Consider the following 12924-nt stretch of genomic DNA (forward strand, 5'->3'; position numbering starts at 1 on the left):
TTTATGGCATGGGTCAGCGTTTTAAGTTAAGTATAAATGTGTTGCAGTGTTTCAATATAAGATTTTATTTTTAAAGCATTTCCTTGTAGTGCCGTCAATATTTCGCAGCACGTTGAAGTCATTTAACCAAGTGTTTTTCTAAACCAATCAAATCGTTCAAAGGTTTCAGAAATCTGACCAATAGCAGTAAATAAAAGGCGGGTAGTTTTATCAGTTGACATCATGGACCAATGGAATAAGGCAATTGCGGAGGCTGGTGCCACGGTCAGCCAATAAAATGTTTCATAAATTGACCGGAAGCGTCCCCCGAGAAGGCGGTTTAGCTAGGAAACTATGTGGACTCGGTGGCTCCTGAGTCATCTGAATCACATAGAATCGGGTTGATATTGAGCCAAGATGGCGATGACAGCGAGTTTATTTTCTTGCTTATAACTAGAGCTTGGGGGCGGTCTGTAACAGCATCACAGCTGATCTGAAGTCTCCCACCCCCTCGCTCCTCCAGTCGATTTTTTTTTTTTTTTGCAAGCCAGTCACTAGACTCGAGAAGCTCATGATTTTCGATTGTACCTTCTTTGTGTTCCCCCCAAAAATGGGTTGACTTCCTCCCCAAACTACAATTTTAGTTCAAACGAGCCGCGTGCAGTTCCACTATGACTCTTATTTTCAGTAAAACTGCTTTGACTGCACATTTCAAAGGAATCTTTTGTGAATTCAAGTCAGCTTTGACCCAGTTTTGGCGTTGGCGGCTTTGCTCGCGTTGAGTCACCAGCGCGGAGATGTTTTTGGCCGGTGAGAAGGTCCCTTTCAGCTTGTTGAGCTCCGTGAAGGAGAATCCCGCAGGAGATGCCATCTCCCCCGCTTTGGAGCTGAGCGCCACCACCGCGTACACCGTCCTCTACTCGCTCCTCTTCGGCTTCGTCTACTTGCAGCTGTGGCTCATTCTGCACTACGGATACAAGCGCTTCAGCTACCAGAGTGCGTTTCTGTATCTGTGCTTGCTTTGGGCAGCGCTCAGGACGACCCTCTTCTCTTTCTACTTTGAAAATGGGGCGCAGGCCAAGCAACTGCAGCCGCTAGCCTACTGGCTGCTTTACTCCTGCCCGGTATGCCTCCAGTTCTTCACCCTATGCTTGCTCAACCTCTACTTCTGGCAGGTAAGGAGTTTCAAAGCAATAAGAAGCAATTTTGCACCGCCATCAACTTTATTCTGCTTTACTGTGTTCTTCATATGCGCACATAGGATGTAAGCTTTTTTTTAAACAAACATGTTTTGCACATTTGGTAAACACGAATTATACTTGACAGTAATGGCAACAGCCATTTATGGCAGCAAATTGTGTCATAATATGATGTTCAAGGAACCACCGTGCAAGAGGAAACCCTGTTGTTACCATATGAAAGCAGCTTATCCTTAATGCTGCGTATGTGAAATCAAAACAAGGTGCACGTGACTTTGTGATGCATCAGTGGTGTGCATCATTCTCTGGACAGCCAAAAACTTTAAAGGATTCTCCCAAACATCTTTGGCTGGGCAATGCACCAGACTCATGTGTATCGATCAGCAAAATTTCCATCAAGCTACCCTGACCCTACTTCTCAAAACATTTGAAGGTGGCAACCACCTTGGACATATTAAGGGGCATCAAGGCAAGGCAGCTTAATTTATCACGCACATTTCAAACAAAAGGTACTGTAGCATTGCACTTTACATAATTACATATACATATCAAAGTGTTTAGAAACAAAAGTGAAGACAGTTAAAAAGCAGTATATAAATACAAGATATCTTACGAATATGACTAAAAGAACATACAGTGCAAACTCTTGGCTTTTACTAATTCACCCAAATCTGCAGTCCAGACCTCCTGGGTTTATATGCCACTAGCCTTGATTTATAGAACATATAAAACAGTAGCACTGGCATCTGCCACATGTGCTCGCCCCCGGGCAGCAACGATAAATTTACCACAAACTATGCAACCTGATCACTTTAAAATTTTTTACCATTAGTGCGAAAGGCTGGTATATTTAAAAAAAAAAAAAACGAAAATCATCAGAAGTTTCTGTACCGGCGTACATGATATACAGTATAGTACCTACATTCTCATCCTTGAACGGGGCCAGCAGCAGAGAAATGAATGGATAGAAGTAGACTGAAATGTAGGATTGCACAAATGAAACTACAATAACAACTCTGATCTGAAGTTGGGTACTCTAAAGCAATCACAAATATTAATGGGTTATTTTAATAAACGATATCTTGGTTTCCCTGTGGTCTCCTTAAAATTCCTAATGCTCCTTCAGAGTTCTCATTTACTAGACAGGACAGAACCAGAAGGAATACTTTATTATATTTCATTTTATTGGTAGCTTTTCAAACAGGCATATCTCTAATGATCCCAGACATTTTACGAATCACAGTTTTTAGCAAAGAGCCATTTGTGTATCTGCACAACACCTCCACGCGAGCACAGCTACAGTAAATCTGCTTAAGGAATATTGACTTGAATCCCAGTCAAGTCAGGAAGAAGTAATCACGCCGTTGTGACCGCTCACATGACATCTGATCAAACACGGTGGCCCATCAGATAGTTTGTGCTCACAAGAGCTAAACTGAAGACTTTGACTGGAACTTTATTGCTTTTTTTTTGTTACTTGGTTACACCACAAACTGACATAATGTTCTGTTGACATAATGTATCTGTCTGCACCGCATGACTAACCGCTGCAAGGATTTATTTTACTGAGCCATATTCCCTTTCTGAGATATTGCTTGAATCTGGATGTTAATGTGATTCTCCCACATAAACGATGGTTGGAATAGAATTATTTTTGTGTACTATTATGGATGCAAAGGGGTTCATGGATAAATCGTGGGGGGAAAAAAAGTCTTAAGTACCATTTCAACTGCACCTTTTGTTTTGAATACCATTCCATTTGTGACAGTGTACACATCAAGTCATTACACTTTGCAATTGTATGTGAAAAGATACTTAGGGAGCGGACAACAACACATAGCTAAATACAGTACACTGTATTTCCTGCATTTTCACACGCATTCATTAAAAACCCCATTGTGGGCGTTGAATCCGATAGAAATTCCTTGTCTTAATTTTGCTGCATTATTTTGCACCAATAATAACACTGTATTTAACCATCCGTCCATCCATCAGCTCTTGAAATGATGAGATTGAACTCGGGACTTTGCCTCCTCACTTTGAGCTCGGGGTAAAAAGTCAAATAAATGGAACACAATAATATGTCAACACAAATTTGCCCTGAGGCTTTGCTGGCACCGTTGTATGCCATTCACAAAGACATTGTCCAAAGCCGTCTGATTGCTGTCTTATTACTTGATTGATCGATGGAGTTGTTAATGGGGTAATCAATTCTAAGATTCAATAATGACTGCTCTAATGTGACAACCATTCATTTGTGTATAACTAATGAAGATAAAGTTGCTGAAGGATATAGACATTTTATATTCTATGCCTTTACTTGGTAGAAAAAGATTTCAAATTGAAAATGTACAACATGTTCTAACATAACTTTAGTAGTGATGATTTAGTTAACTTTTCTGAGCCATAAAATGTCAGAAGGTAACAGTGTTGCAACAATGTTAATGGTTGTTTTGGCAAAGTATAAACAGATGTTTGACAATGTTTTATTTTTACTCAACACAAAGATCAGTCTTGAGGACTGTAGAAATTTCAAGCGACTCCAGTGTTCTTGTTTGCATGCACAGTGAGGTAATGATCAAGTAGATGACAACTAGATCGTTGTCATGACCATGCTTCCGGGAGTAACTTCAAAATAAAACCATCCCAATGCCATTCATTTCGTACATTACTTGAGATCCTATTTTATTTTGATCCATTGTCTGGCTTCCTTTACAAGCAGCTGCGTCGCCAGACAAGATTTCACTCGGGCACATGCTAAAGTACTGATTTGCGGTGCTCGATTAAAAATTTTACCCATAAAAACAAATTCACTTCAGAGCGCACTTACCCTTCTAATAATACAAGTTGTTTTAAAGTTATATAAATGTATAACGTGATTTTATTGGTTCGGCCCACTTGAATAGATTTTCCTCCATGCGTCCCTCAAGCTAAAACGGGTTTGATATCCCTGCTCTGGATGGTGCACTGGTTCTCAAATGGTATACCTTCAGGAGGAAAAATGTTTTTTCCTTTCAAGTTGTGGGCCAAATTTTTCGACCATTCAAATTTATTTCACAGAAAAATTGCATAGTGGACTTGTTTGTCCTTACAAAAATTCTGCATTTTTTTTTAATTGGTATTTTTCAGCCCCCCTCTTTTAAAAGGCCCAAACAAGGTAAACTCTGCATTTTTTTTTTTTTTTTGAATCAGTGACAAGTCAAATAAAAACAAACACTCAAAGTAAAAAGCGGACTGTTATATGAAGACGATCATGACGGATGCTACTTTTAAGTTCATTCTATTTTAACTAATAAGATTTCCTGTTCCATTTGTCAATACAGTATCTGTTGGTGGTTTCTGCTCACGTCTTGTTAATGCAGCTTGAACCCTGGACTTACTTTGTCCTTTTTACTGCGCAATTTTTGTGACTCCAAACATTTCTTTCGGAACCCGTAGTTTTTTCATTTTCAGAGGTAAAATGAGCAGAGAATTCTGAGCGTTAGAATCACTAAATGGTACTTGGATGTATAAGCGCCATAATAGACACATTATATCATATTGTATCAAATTGACCCCCTTCCCTATTTATTTTCTATTCACCCCATAAGAGCTAAAAGTGCAAAGAAACAGCACAGAGCCCCCTTGCGCTGCTTCTTGGACTTTTGTGTACGCGTCGTGCTTTCCCACACCACAGGTGAGCATTGTTTGAAGCCACTTTATGTAATAAAAGCCTCCAGCTGCAAGCTACGTACTTTAGCTACTTACAGTATATACCTTGTAAATACATGCAGATTTAATTCTGGTCTGTGATTTTGTTTCTCTCTACTTTTGGTTACGTTCTTATCCTGGTTTAGCAGCTCAGCAAAATGACACACACATCCAGGATGGAGGAAGCCGCATTTTTATGCTCTTGGCGCAGTCGCCTCCTTTCTAGGTCTCCTTCTGACCTACATTCTGACACAAAAGGCAGATTGTTTACTCTTATGCAACTTGAAAAGTCAGCACAGACAAAATTGAGTGAGCTCGTCACACAAAATAACCGCAGTAGTCTAGGAATCCAAAATATAGGCAGCAAAAAAGATGACTACCGGTATGTTCTGCTTAGGTTTGGTGGAAATACACATTCAGAGAGTTTAAAATGCTGGCTTGCTCTCTGTAAACTGATACAAAAATTCAGGCTCCTGCCAACTTGGTGGCAAAATTATGTCGGAAGAAAAAGAAGAGGCCATATGAGTAACTCCCAAATTACAAAGTACATTTTGGCTTCAAAATTCCTGAAAAGTTACTGCTATATATTCATCAGTAAGAAATAATCAAATAGCAAAAGCTTGATAAGTTGGCAAAATATAATTGAGAAGCACTGCCTTAAGACAACATCCGAGGGCTTCTTGTAAATTTTCTCCAGTTCCGTGTCCAACTAAAAACCTGTTCATGCATACAGAAGCGAAGTAATGACAAAAACATTGCCATGATGGCCTTCATTGACTGATTGCTTTACAGTTTAATTTAAGGCCCATTACCAGGCTAAACATTCCCAAAAGTGCACAAACTCTTCCTCGTTGATAACAATATGCAGTTGAGTCAAATGTGAAAATTAAAATTCTGCGTTTTATCAGCCAGTTTGCTAGTAGCGATTTTTCGCTGTTGAGCAATTGAGACCTGGGCACTGAATAGTGGAAACTTAACTCACCTCACAACAAGGAGCAATTGGCTAAACAGTCAACAATTCTTTAAAAAAAAAAGATTCATGCTCTTTAGTTCCCCTCCCTGTTGAAATTTACTGTAGACAAAAACATTGAATGTGTACTGAAGACAACCATTGCATGCATTAGTATTTTTTGTTCTGAGAAGTTGTAGGTGTCAATAGGAAGTAGTAAAGTCGACGTCAATTAATCGGTTCAACCCTTATGATTGCTATAACATGAATTGAACACTAGAGTATGTTGAAGTGTTACACATGCATGTTAAGCTACACTTTACAGTACAATTAGAAGCAGAGTGAGGGCATTGTAAATCCAGTTTATTTACACCTCACAGAATCTGTGTGTGTGAGGGTCAAGACTTGCTTTTAGAGTATAGGTTTGAATTGGGTTTGGGTTGAGGTTAGGGTAAGGGTTAGTTTGGCAATCATTTCTGATAGTTCAGGTTAGGGTCGGGAGCTAGGAAATGCATTACGTGAATGAATGTCCTCACAAGTGTAGTTGTACAAATGTGTGTTTGTGTGTGTGTGTGTGTGTTGATATAATTACACAGGAATGTCCCGAGACTCTGTCAAATTCACGTCTCTACTAAAAGATTTAATTTGCCTTCCTACCTTCTCACACACAACACCACCACATGGAATGCCTTTGTACATTAATATGTTTTACTTGTATTTCTTAGGTGGTGTTTAAGGCGAAAGCCAAGTATTCCCCAGAACTCACAAAATACAGGTAACAGTGTGTAAAAAATACTTCAGTATCAGATGTAGAGCTACCATTGTGTTTGTTGTGCTTGTCGTTTGCAGTGGTGTAAAAGAGTTAATGGTTATTTTGGAGTGACAGTAGTCTAGCCTACATTTAAAAATGTGGAAATAAAAATGTTAAGTGTTATGAATGACTCCTGTTCAATACCACTTGCATCCATCACCACAGTAATCCATTTGTGTTTGATGCAGGCACCTGTTTCATATTGTTTTAATGATATTAAATGATGGTCCTGTACCTAATGAGGTGTCCTTAAGTGTATAGAATGGCACTTGCCTTTCATAAACCGTCTCTTACTTATCTTTTGTGTTATTTTTTTTTTTCTCCAGGATTGCTCTATCGTTGCTCTGCCTGTCGCTCTGTATAGTTTTCCTTGTGGTGAATTTAACGTGTGCATTGTTTGTGCAAGGAGCTTTGGACCAGTCGGAAATGCCAAGGTAAGGGTTAGGGATGCTTTTATGAGTGAAAACATCTAATAAAGAACAGATAGTGTTTGTGAACTACGCAGTATGATAGCCCAAGTGTTTTTTTTTTCCAAACACAAAAAAGTTTAATAATTCATTCATCTGTTGATTTTTTTGAATAAAAGAAAAAAAATAACCATCATGTCTTAACAAATCCCATGTGATGCGTCAAGTGAACAGAGTGTGAGACATGCAGTCCTGGCTCGTGTCCTGATCAACGACGGTCTGTTTGTCCTGTGTGCCGTGTCTTTGGCCGTCAGCATCTTCCGCATCGCCAAGATGTCCTCCGCTAATGTTTTCCTCCAATCCAAGGTAGGGTGAAAGGTGAAAATCACCTTCTTGTACAGCTGGTTGCTCATAATCACAGAAGAATCTTACAAAGCTTACTACTTCATCATGCAAAATTTTGCAATCAGCCCTTTGATAGATTGTAGAGTTCGCATTTTAAATCATTTTTCAAACGCATTTTAAGTCATCGTTTAATTTTTAGCTAGCTTTTGAGTTCACAGATTTTTCTTCCCTCATAATGCATTTCCATCACCATAAGTTCGACACAGATTTTGCATTTCACTAAAGTATAATATTACCATAAACCAGATGGCAAACTAGATGGCAAACATGAGTTATGTTTGCAGGCTAAACTACAATTTAAGTAGGCTAAATACAGTATCTTTTTGCACAACTATGTATTTCAATAAGAGAATTTTGAGCAAGTTGTTTTTGGTGGGTGGAAAAAAATGCACATATGAGCCTTATTTTGGTGCTCAAACACAGGTCTTGTGATCAGTGTGCCTTATATGTGGTTGGGATGGGGTCAGACTGGGATAGGGCAATTTGGTAAACAAGAGCAGTTTAGCGCAGATAGACGGAGGCGGTGCCCGCCATGTGCAAATCAAATCAGCTGCCCCACCCCCACCCAAAAAAGTCACAGTATATTTATTTTTTTCATTGTATGTGTAATAAAGCCTTTGTTTTGAGCTTTTTAATATAAATTAAAAATGTAAAATGAACATAAAATACAGTGTATTAGATGCCTACATTTTGCACATACAGAATACATGCACACATTTTATCTATATTACTATATTATATCCATATTATATCTATCTATATTGTATTACTTTTTTTAACACTACCACTACCAATTAGGAAGGGTGTGGCTGTCGCAGCACACTGGAGAATATTTCATTCTCAGTCCCATGTTTTTCTGCAGGGGACATCAGTATGTCAGGCAACAGCTGTAGGAGCAGTGGTGATTGTCCTCCACACATCAAGAGCTTGTTACAACCTGGTGGTGTCCCTGTCTCCACTGGGCAGACCTGATGCATGCAACTACAACTGGTACATTGTTTCAGATCAGGTGAATAGCCAATGCGCAACTTTGGGAGGTGTGTCAGTAAAACTCGTAACCAGTGAGCTGATTAATTGCTGGGGCCCTGGTAGAGAACATCTACACTGTATGAAATTTGCATGCAACTGTGCCACTGAGCTATTTAGTGCCTAATCAGGCCAGAATCAATTTTCTTCTTTCAATATGAAAATAAAAAAATCATAAAATGTAGAACGCTGTAGCACAACTGCCTCACATGAGAAAGTCTTATTTTTACTTCCGACTCCAGCCTCCATGTGTGGAGTTTGCATGTTCTCCCCATACCTGCGCACAATTTCTTCGTGCACGCCGGTTCTCTCTCATGTTCCAAAAACATGCGTGGCAGGTAAATTGGACACCCTAAATTGTCCTTAGGTGTGTTTGAGAGAACGAGTGTTCATCTTTGTGTACCTGGCAAGTAGTTTAGGGTGTACCCCGCCTGATGCCCAAAAATAGCCGGGATGGCTTCCAGCACGCCCGCGACCCTAGTGAGGATACGCGGTCAACTTAATGGATGGCCATAATGCTGTACTTCACCAGATATGGTTGCAGGTCAAAAGCTGACTATAACGAGTGAATCTGTCAAGGACAGAAAAATGCTGAAGTGGTCGAGGGACTGCATTCTGGCTGCTGTGATTAAATTGAAATCTGACAAGGAAAAAAAAGTCCCACTGCTCACATTGTTTAAATCACGTGTACCGAGTGCTGATTCTGAAAGGCCCGGGCAGTTTAGATTGTCAGGGCAACACATGAGGCGTGCTGATTGGACAAAAATAGTCCCATCATCTACATGCATGTAGTGGAAGCAGTGAATGAATGAAGAAATTAAGAGAATATGTTTGGGAATAGATAAATACACTTTCATGGAACAATTTTGATAGGATTTAATTTTAGTATTTGAAACATTTGCTTTCAGAGCTTTTGACTGTGCTTCAGTTAATTACACACTGCTCAACACCCTAATAACATGAGAAACTAAAGAATATCGATCATGTTTACTGTTGTTCTTTTGTTTTTTGTTTCGTTTTCAGGCTGATGTGCTGAACAGCGGCAAGGCCTACATGGTGTATGGGATTATTTTGTTCTTTTGGGAGTTGCTGCCTACCAGCTTGATGGTGCTTTTCTTCCGAGTTCAGAAGCCCAGACAGAACATGGTAAAATAAAGTCATTTTTCATAGTATTTCTGTGCCATAATGAAGATGTGAATTTGTCATCAAAAGATAACTAGAAGATCAACGCTTCATTTTTATTTCAACATCATGAGATATAAAAAAAATATGAATATAACTTTATTTGGTGACCAAAACAAGTGGAGCACTTGGACTTCAAATAGACTTCAGTGAATAAGACTTAGAATTTATTAAGACCTAAAATTTTGTGGTGTGCATCTCCAGTAAAAGACAATTGGACACACATCTTGGGTTGCCATCTGATTCAAAGAGGGTGCCTTTTAAAGAGGAAAGGTTTGAGTTTGCGGGATTACTATTTGACTCGATAAGGAACGGCTCAGTTGGAGAGGGTGTGAGGCAATGAGCTTCCTCAACAATGAGTAGTCATTTTACAAAATGAATTAAGCTAATTCACTGTAAATGTTTGCATCTCCAATTTAAAAAAAAAAAGCGGTCAACACTTATTTTAGCCTGGGTGCTGCGATACAATTCAAGAACTGATTCATTAGTCCGCAGATGCACTCACATTTTTTATTACATCTCAACTAACATAACTAAATTTCCGGTCTTCTTTTAGTGATAATGATATAGGGCAATGATGACACCAGGTAGTTTCATGTTTTTTTTCATGACATCAAGCATAACACAAAATACTGAAATTATATCTCGTTATAAATATCCATTCATCCATGCATTTTCTAGAGCCGCTTATCCTCACAAGGGGCACAGGCTTGCCGGTGCATAACCCAGCTGACTTCAGGCACTAGGCGGGGGGCACCCTGAACTGGTTGCCAGTCAATTGCAGGACACACGGAGATGAAAAACCATTCACTCACCCAATCACACCTAAGGACAATTTAGCATATCCAATACACCTGCCATGCATGCTTTTGGAGTGTGGGAAGAAGCCAGAGTGCCTGGAGAGAACCCGTGCGGGCTCAGGGAGAAAATGCAAACTCCACACAGGAAGGCCTGAGCCAGCTGGATTCAAACTTGGTTCCCTATAACTGTGAGATGGACGGGCTATTCACTGCGCCACTGAGCCGTCCTCATTCTAAATACTTGCAAAATAATATTTGTGTGAAATTGGGCCTGTGAAAGGGTGATTTTTTTTTTTGAAGTCTGCAATATTTTCTATGCAAGCCCACTAGCCTAAATTCCGTATTATGATTACTATTGTGGCAAATATCTGACAATGGCCGAGTTGGATGTGAATGTGAACCCTAACCCCAAAAATTGAGCTGAATGTACAGTATGATACAACAGGGATGCATTAACAAGGCTTGAATGTGTGCCAGGTTCCCGCAGGAATCCTCAACAGTCACACTTTCGGCTCCAGGGATTCCTTTTTTGAAAATCCAAGGCGATATGACAGCGATGATGACCTGTCCAGAAGCAACAGGGGAGATCGGGCCAGGTGGGAACCCAGACAATATTTCGTGGTGCCTAGAATTTGATGAAAATGATGTCAGATTGAATTAATCGCTGACGTTGTTGATTTTTCAGCACAGGACAGCTGGCCAGGTTTTGTGTTGATTTTTTTTTTTTTTTTTTTTTTGCGGCAACACCACTTTCAAATAAAGACATTAAGAGACAGGCATAAAAACAAGTGAATCGTGGGAAAATTGCATTGTTGTCGCTACACTAACATTTTTAACATCCTTAATAACAGTAACTGTGTGAAAGCACTACGTCACTAATGACAATGTGCATACAAAGTAAATGCATACAAAGTTTTGCACGGGAGTCAGTATATCACAATTTAGCAATAAGTTGCCCGTGTTACAAATAATTGTATCTTAATTTGAAAGGAACAATGTACCGCTCCTGTCACGGCATTTGAAAAGCAATCAGCTCGATTCATTGATACCTGCAGAACAACTCCGTACAAATTTGACACACCCCCGTTTGAGAAACACTGCGCTAGCACATTCCCACACACACAAAAACTCTTCCATCATTTTCATGTCTCTTTCAGGCTGCCCTCTGCCATTGCACAGCCCAGTTGCGTGTCCACTTGGTACGGCTCTATCCAGGGTAACGGGAACCTGGCCTCAAGCCAACCGCCGACCTCATCTACGGCACCCCTCCTGTTCGCTTACGGGAACATCCAGAGTACCCAACACCACCACCACAACTACTATTCCACCCCACAAAGTTACCACCACCATCAGGGTTATTATCACTCCACCCCTCAGAGCTGAGGAGCCACTCAGGCTCAGGAGCCATGTTTGCGTTGGAACCACATGGACTTAATCTAACTCATCTGTGAAGCTAAACAGACTAAGTAGCAGCAAAACAATGGATGGAAAATGACTGAATGTGATCTGCAACATTTTTATAGTTGCAAATATCAACAGTACCATAAGGTATATTTGCACCATCTATTGCAGATGTCACAGTCATCCAGAGTATGACTGTTGTGGTCCGCAAGCTAGACAGTTTGCCCCCCCCCCCCCCTCAAAAAAAACTTTATAAGCTTTTCCTCAATCTTTTGCACTTGGATGTGTTTATCCTCTGATAGAGGAAGGGAGACTTCACTGCCATCACATCAAATCTCATTTCATTCCTTATGGAAAACGTTTGCACAAGATAGTCAAGTGATGTATGTACGGAATCATTTTCATGTTCGGAGGTGAAAGTCTGTATGTATGTGATTTGAATAATGAGGATGCTTTTTTTTTTTTTTTTAATGTTCCATAGCTTTACTGATTTAACAGGGTTTTGTACTTTTTGTTTTTCCATTGTTGGTAACCGTATGTGTAGGCAAGACATTTTGCGTTAAATCTGAAGTAAATTAGATGGTTGTGGCTTCCATATCACATAGCACATCAATGAAGAGGAGTGAAAATGTCACATTCTTGCATTTTTTACTGATGTAAACTACAAAAAAATAGTTTGGTTTAACATCCTTATTTCTGAAGAACATGTGAAATTCCAGATAGGTAAAAATGGTAGCAAGTATGGGTCCACAAGTTTTGTAGAGTTCAATTTCAATGTTCTATTTGTAGCTGTTCTTGAAAGGGAGTCAGTTTGCAAAGCATTTCATTTCTTGATCATTGAAAAACGTTTGCATATTAACTTGTCAAAGTGCATGGCTCGGCATCTTATTTCAAAAAGGCACCATTGTTCTTTATTCCAATCCTTCAAGAAAAGTTGTCTTTTAACCAAGACCATACTGAATGTACCGCTTTGTGACAGACAAATCGCGAATATCAGTCAAATGAGCACTACGTTCCAATAAAGGCTTCCTGCACTGTTTGAGATCCAGGTCACTTCATCAAATGATTTTCACTA

General features: G+C 39.6%; 1 protein-coding gene across 1 annotated transcript; it reads left to right on the top strand.

Moving 5' to 3' along the window:
• Nucleotides 1-345: 345 nt before the first annotated feature.
• Nucleotides 346-12891, top strand: gpr137c (G protein-coupled receptor 137c). The gene is made up of 8 exons (XM_088441686.1): nucleotides 346-1154; nucleotides 6543-6592; nucleotides 6955-7062; nucleotides 7263-7401; nucleotides 8303-8449; nucleotides 9490-9612; nucleotides 10926-11044; nucleotides 11606-12891. The coding sequence occupies exons 1-8, from the start codon at nucleotides 777-779 to the stop codon at nucleotides 11829-11831; spliced, it is 1290 nt and encodes a 429-aa protein (XP_088297812.1). The 5' UTR covers nucleotides 346-776; the 3' UTR covers nucleotides 11832-12891.
• The last annotated feature ends 33 nt before the right edge of the window (nucleotides 12892-12924 follow it).

The sequence above is a fragment of the Hippichthys cyanospilos genome, chromosome 2 (assembly GCF_059441005.1).
Source record: "Hippichthys cyanospilos isolate Australia breed blue-spotted pipefish chromosome 2, RoL_Hcya_1.0, whole genome shotgun sequence".
Taxonomy (NCBI): domain Eukaryota; kingdom Metazoa; phylum Chordata; class Actinopteri; order Syngnathiformes; family Syngnathidae; genus Hippichthys; species Hippichthys cyanospilos.

What these genes read in the sequence shown, in the direction of transcription:
- gpr137c (XM_088441686.1), top strand. Translation starts at nt 777, where the DNA reads ATGTTTTTGGCCGGTGAGAAGGTCCCTTTCAGCTTGTTGAGCTCCGTG. An exon ending in ATGTTTTCCTCCAATCCAAG is followed by an intron (nt 7,402 to 8,302) that starts GTAGGGTGAAAG and finishes GTTTTTCTGCAG; the next exon opens with GGGACATCAGTATGTCAGGC. An exon ending in GGTACATTGTTTCAGATCAG is followed by an intron (nt 8,450 to 9,489) that starts GTGAATAGCCAA and finishes TTTCGTTTTCAG; the next exon opens with GCTGATGTGCTGAACAGCGG.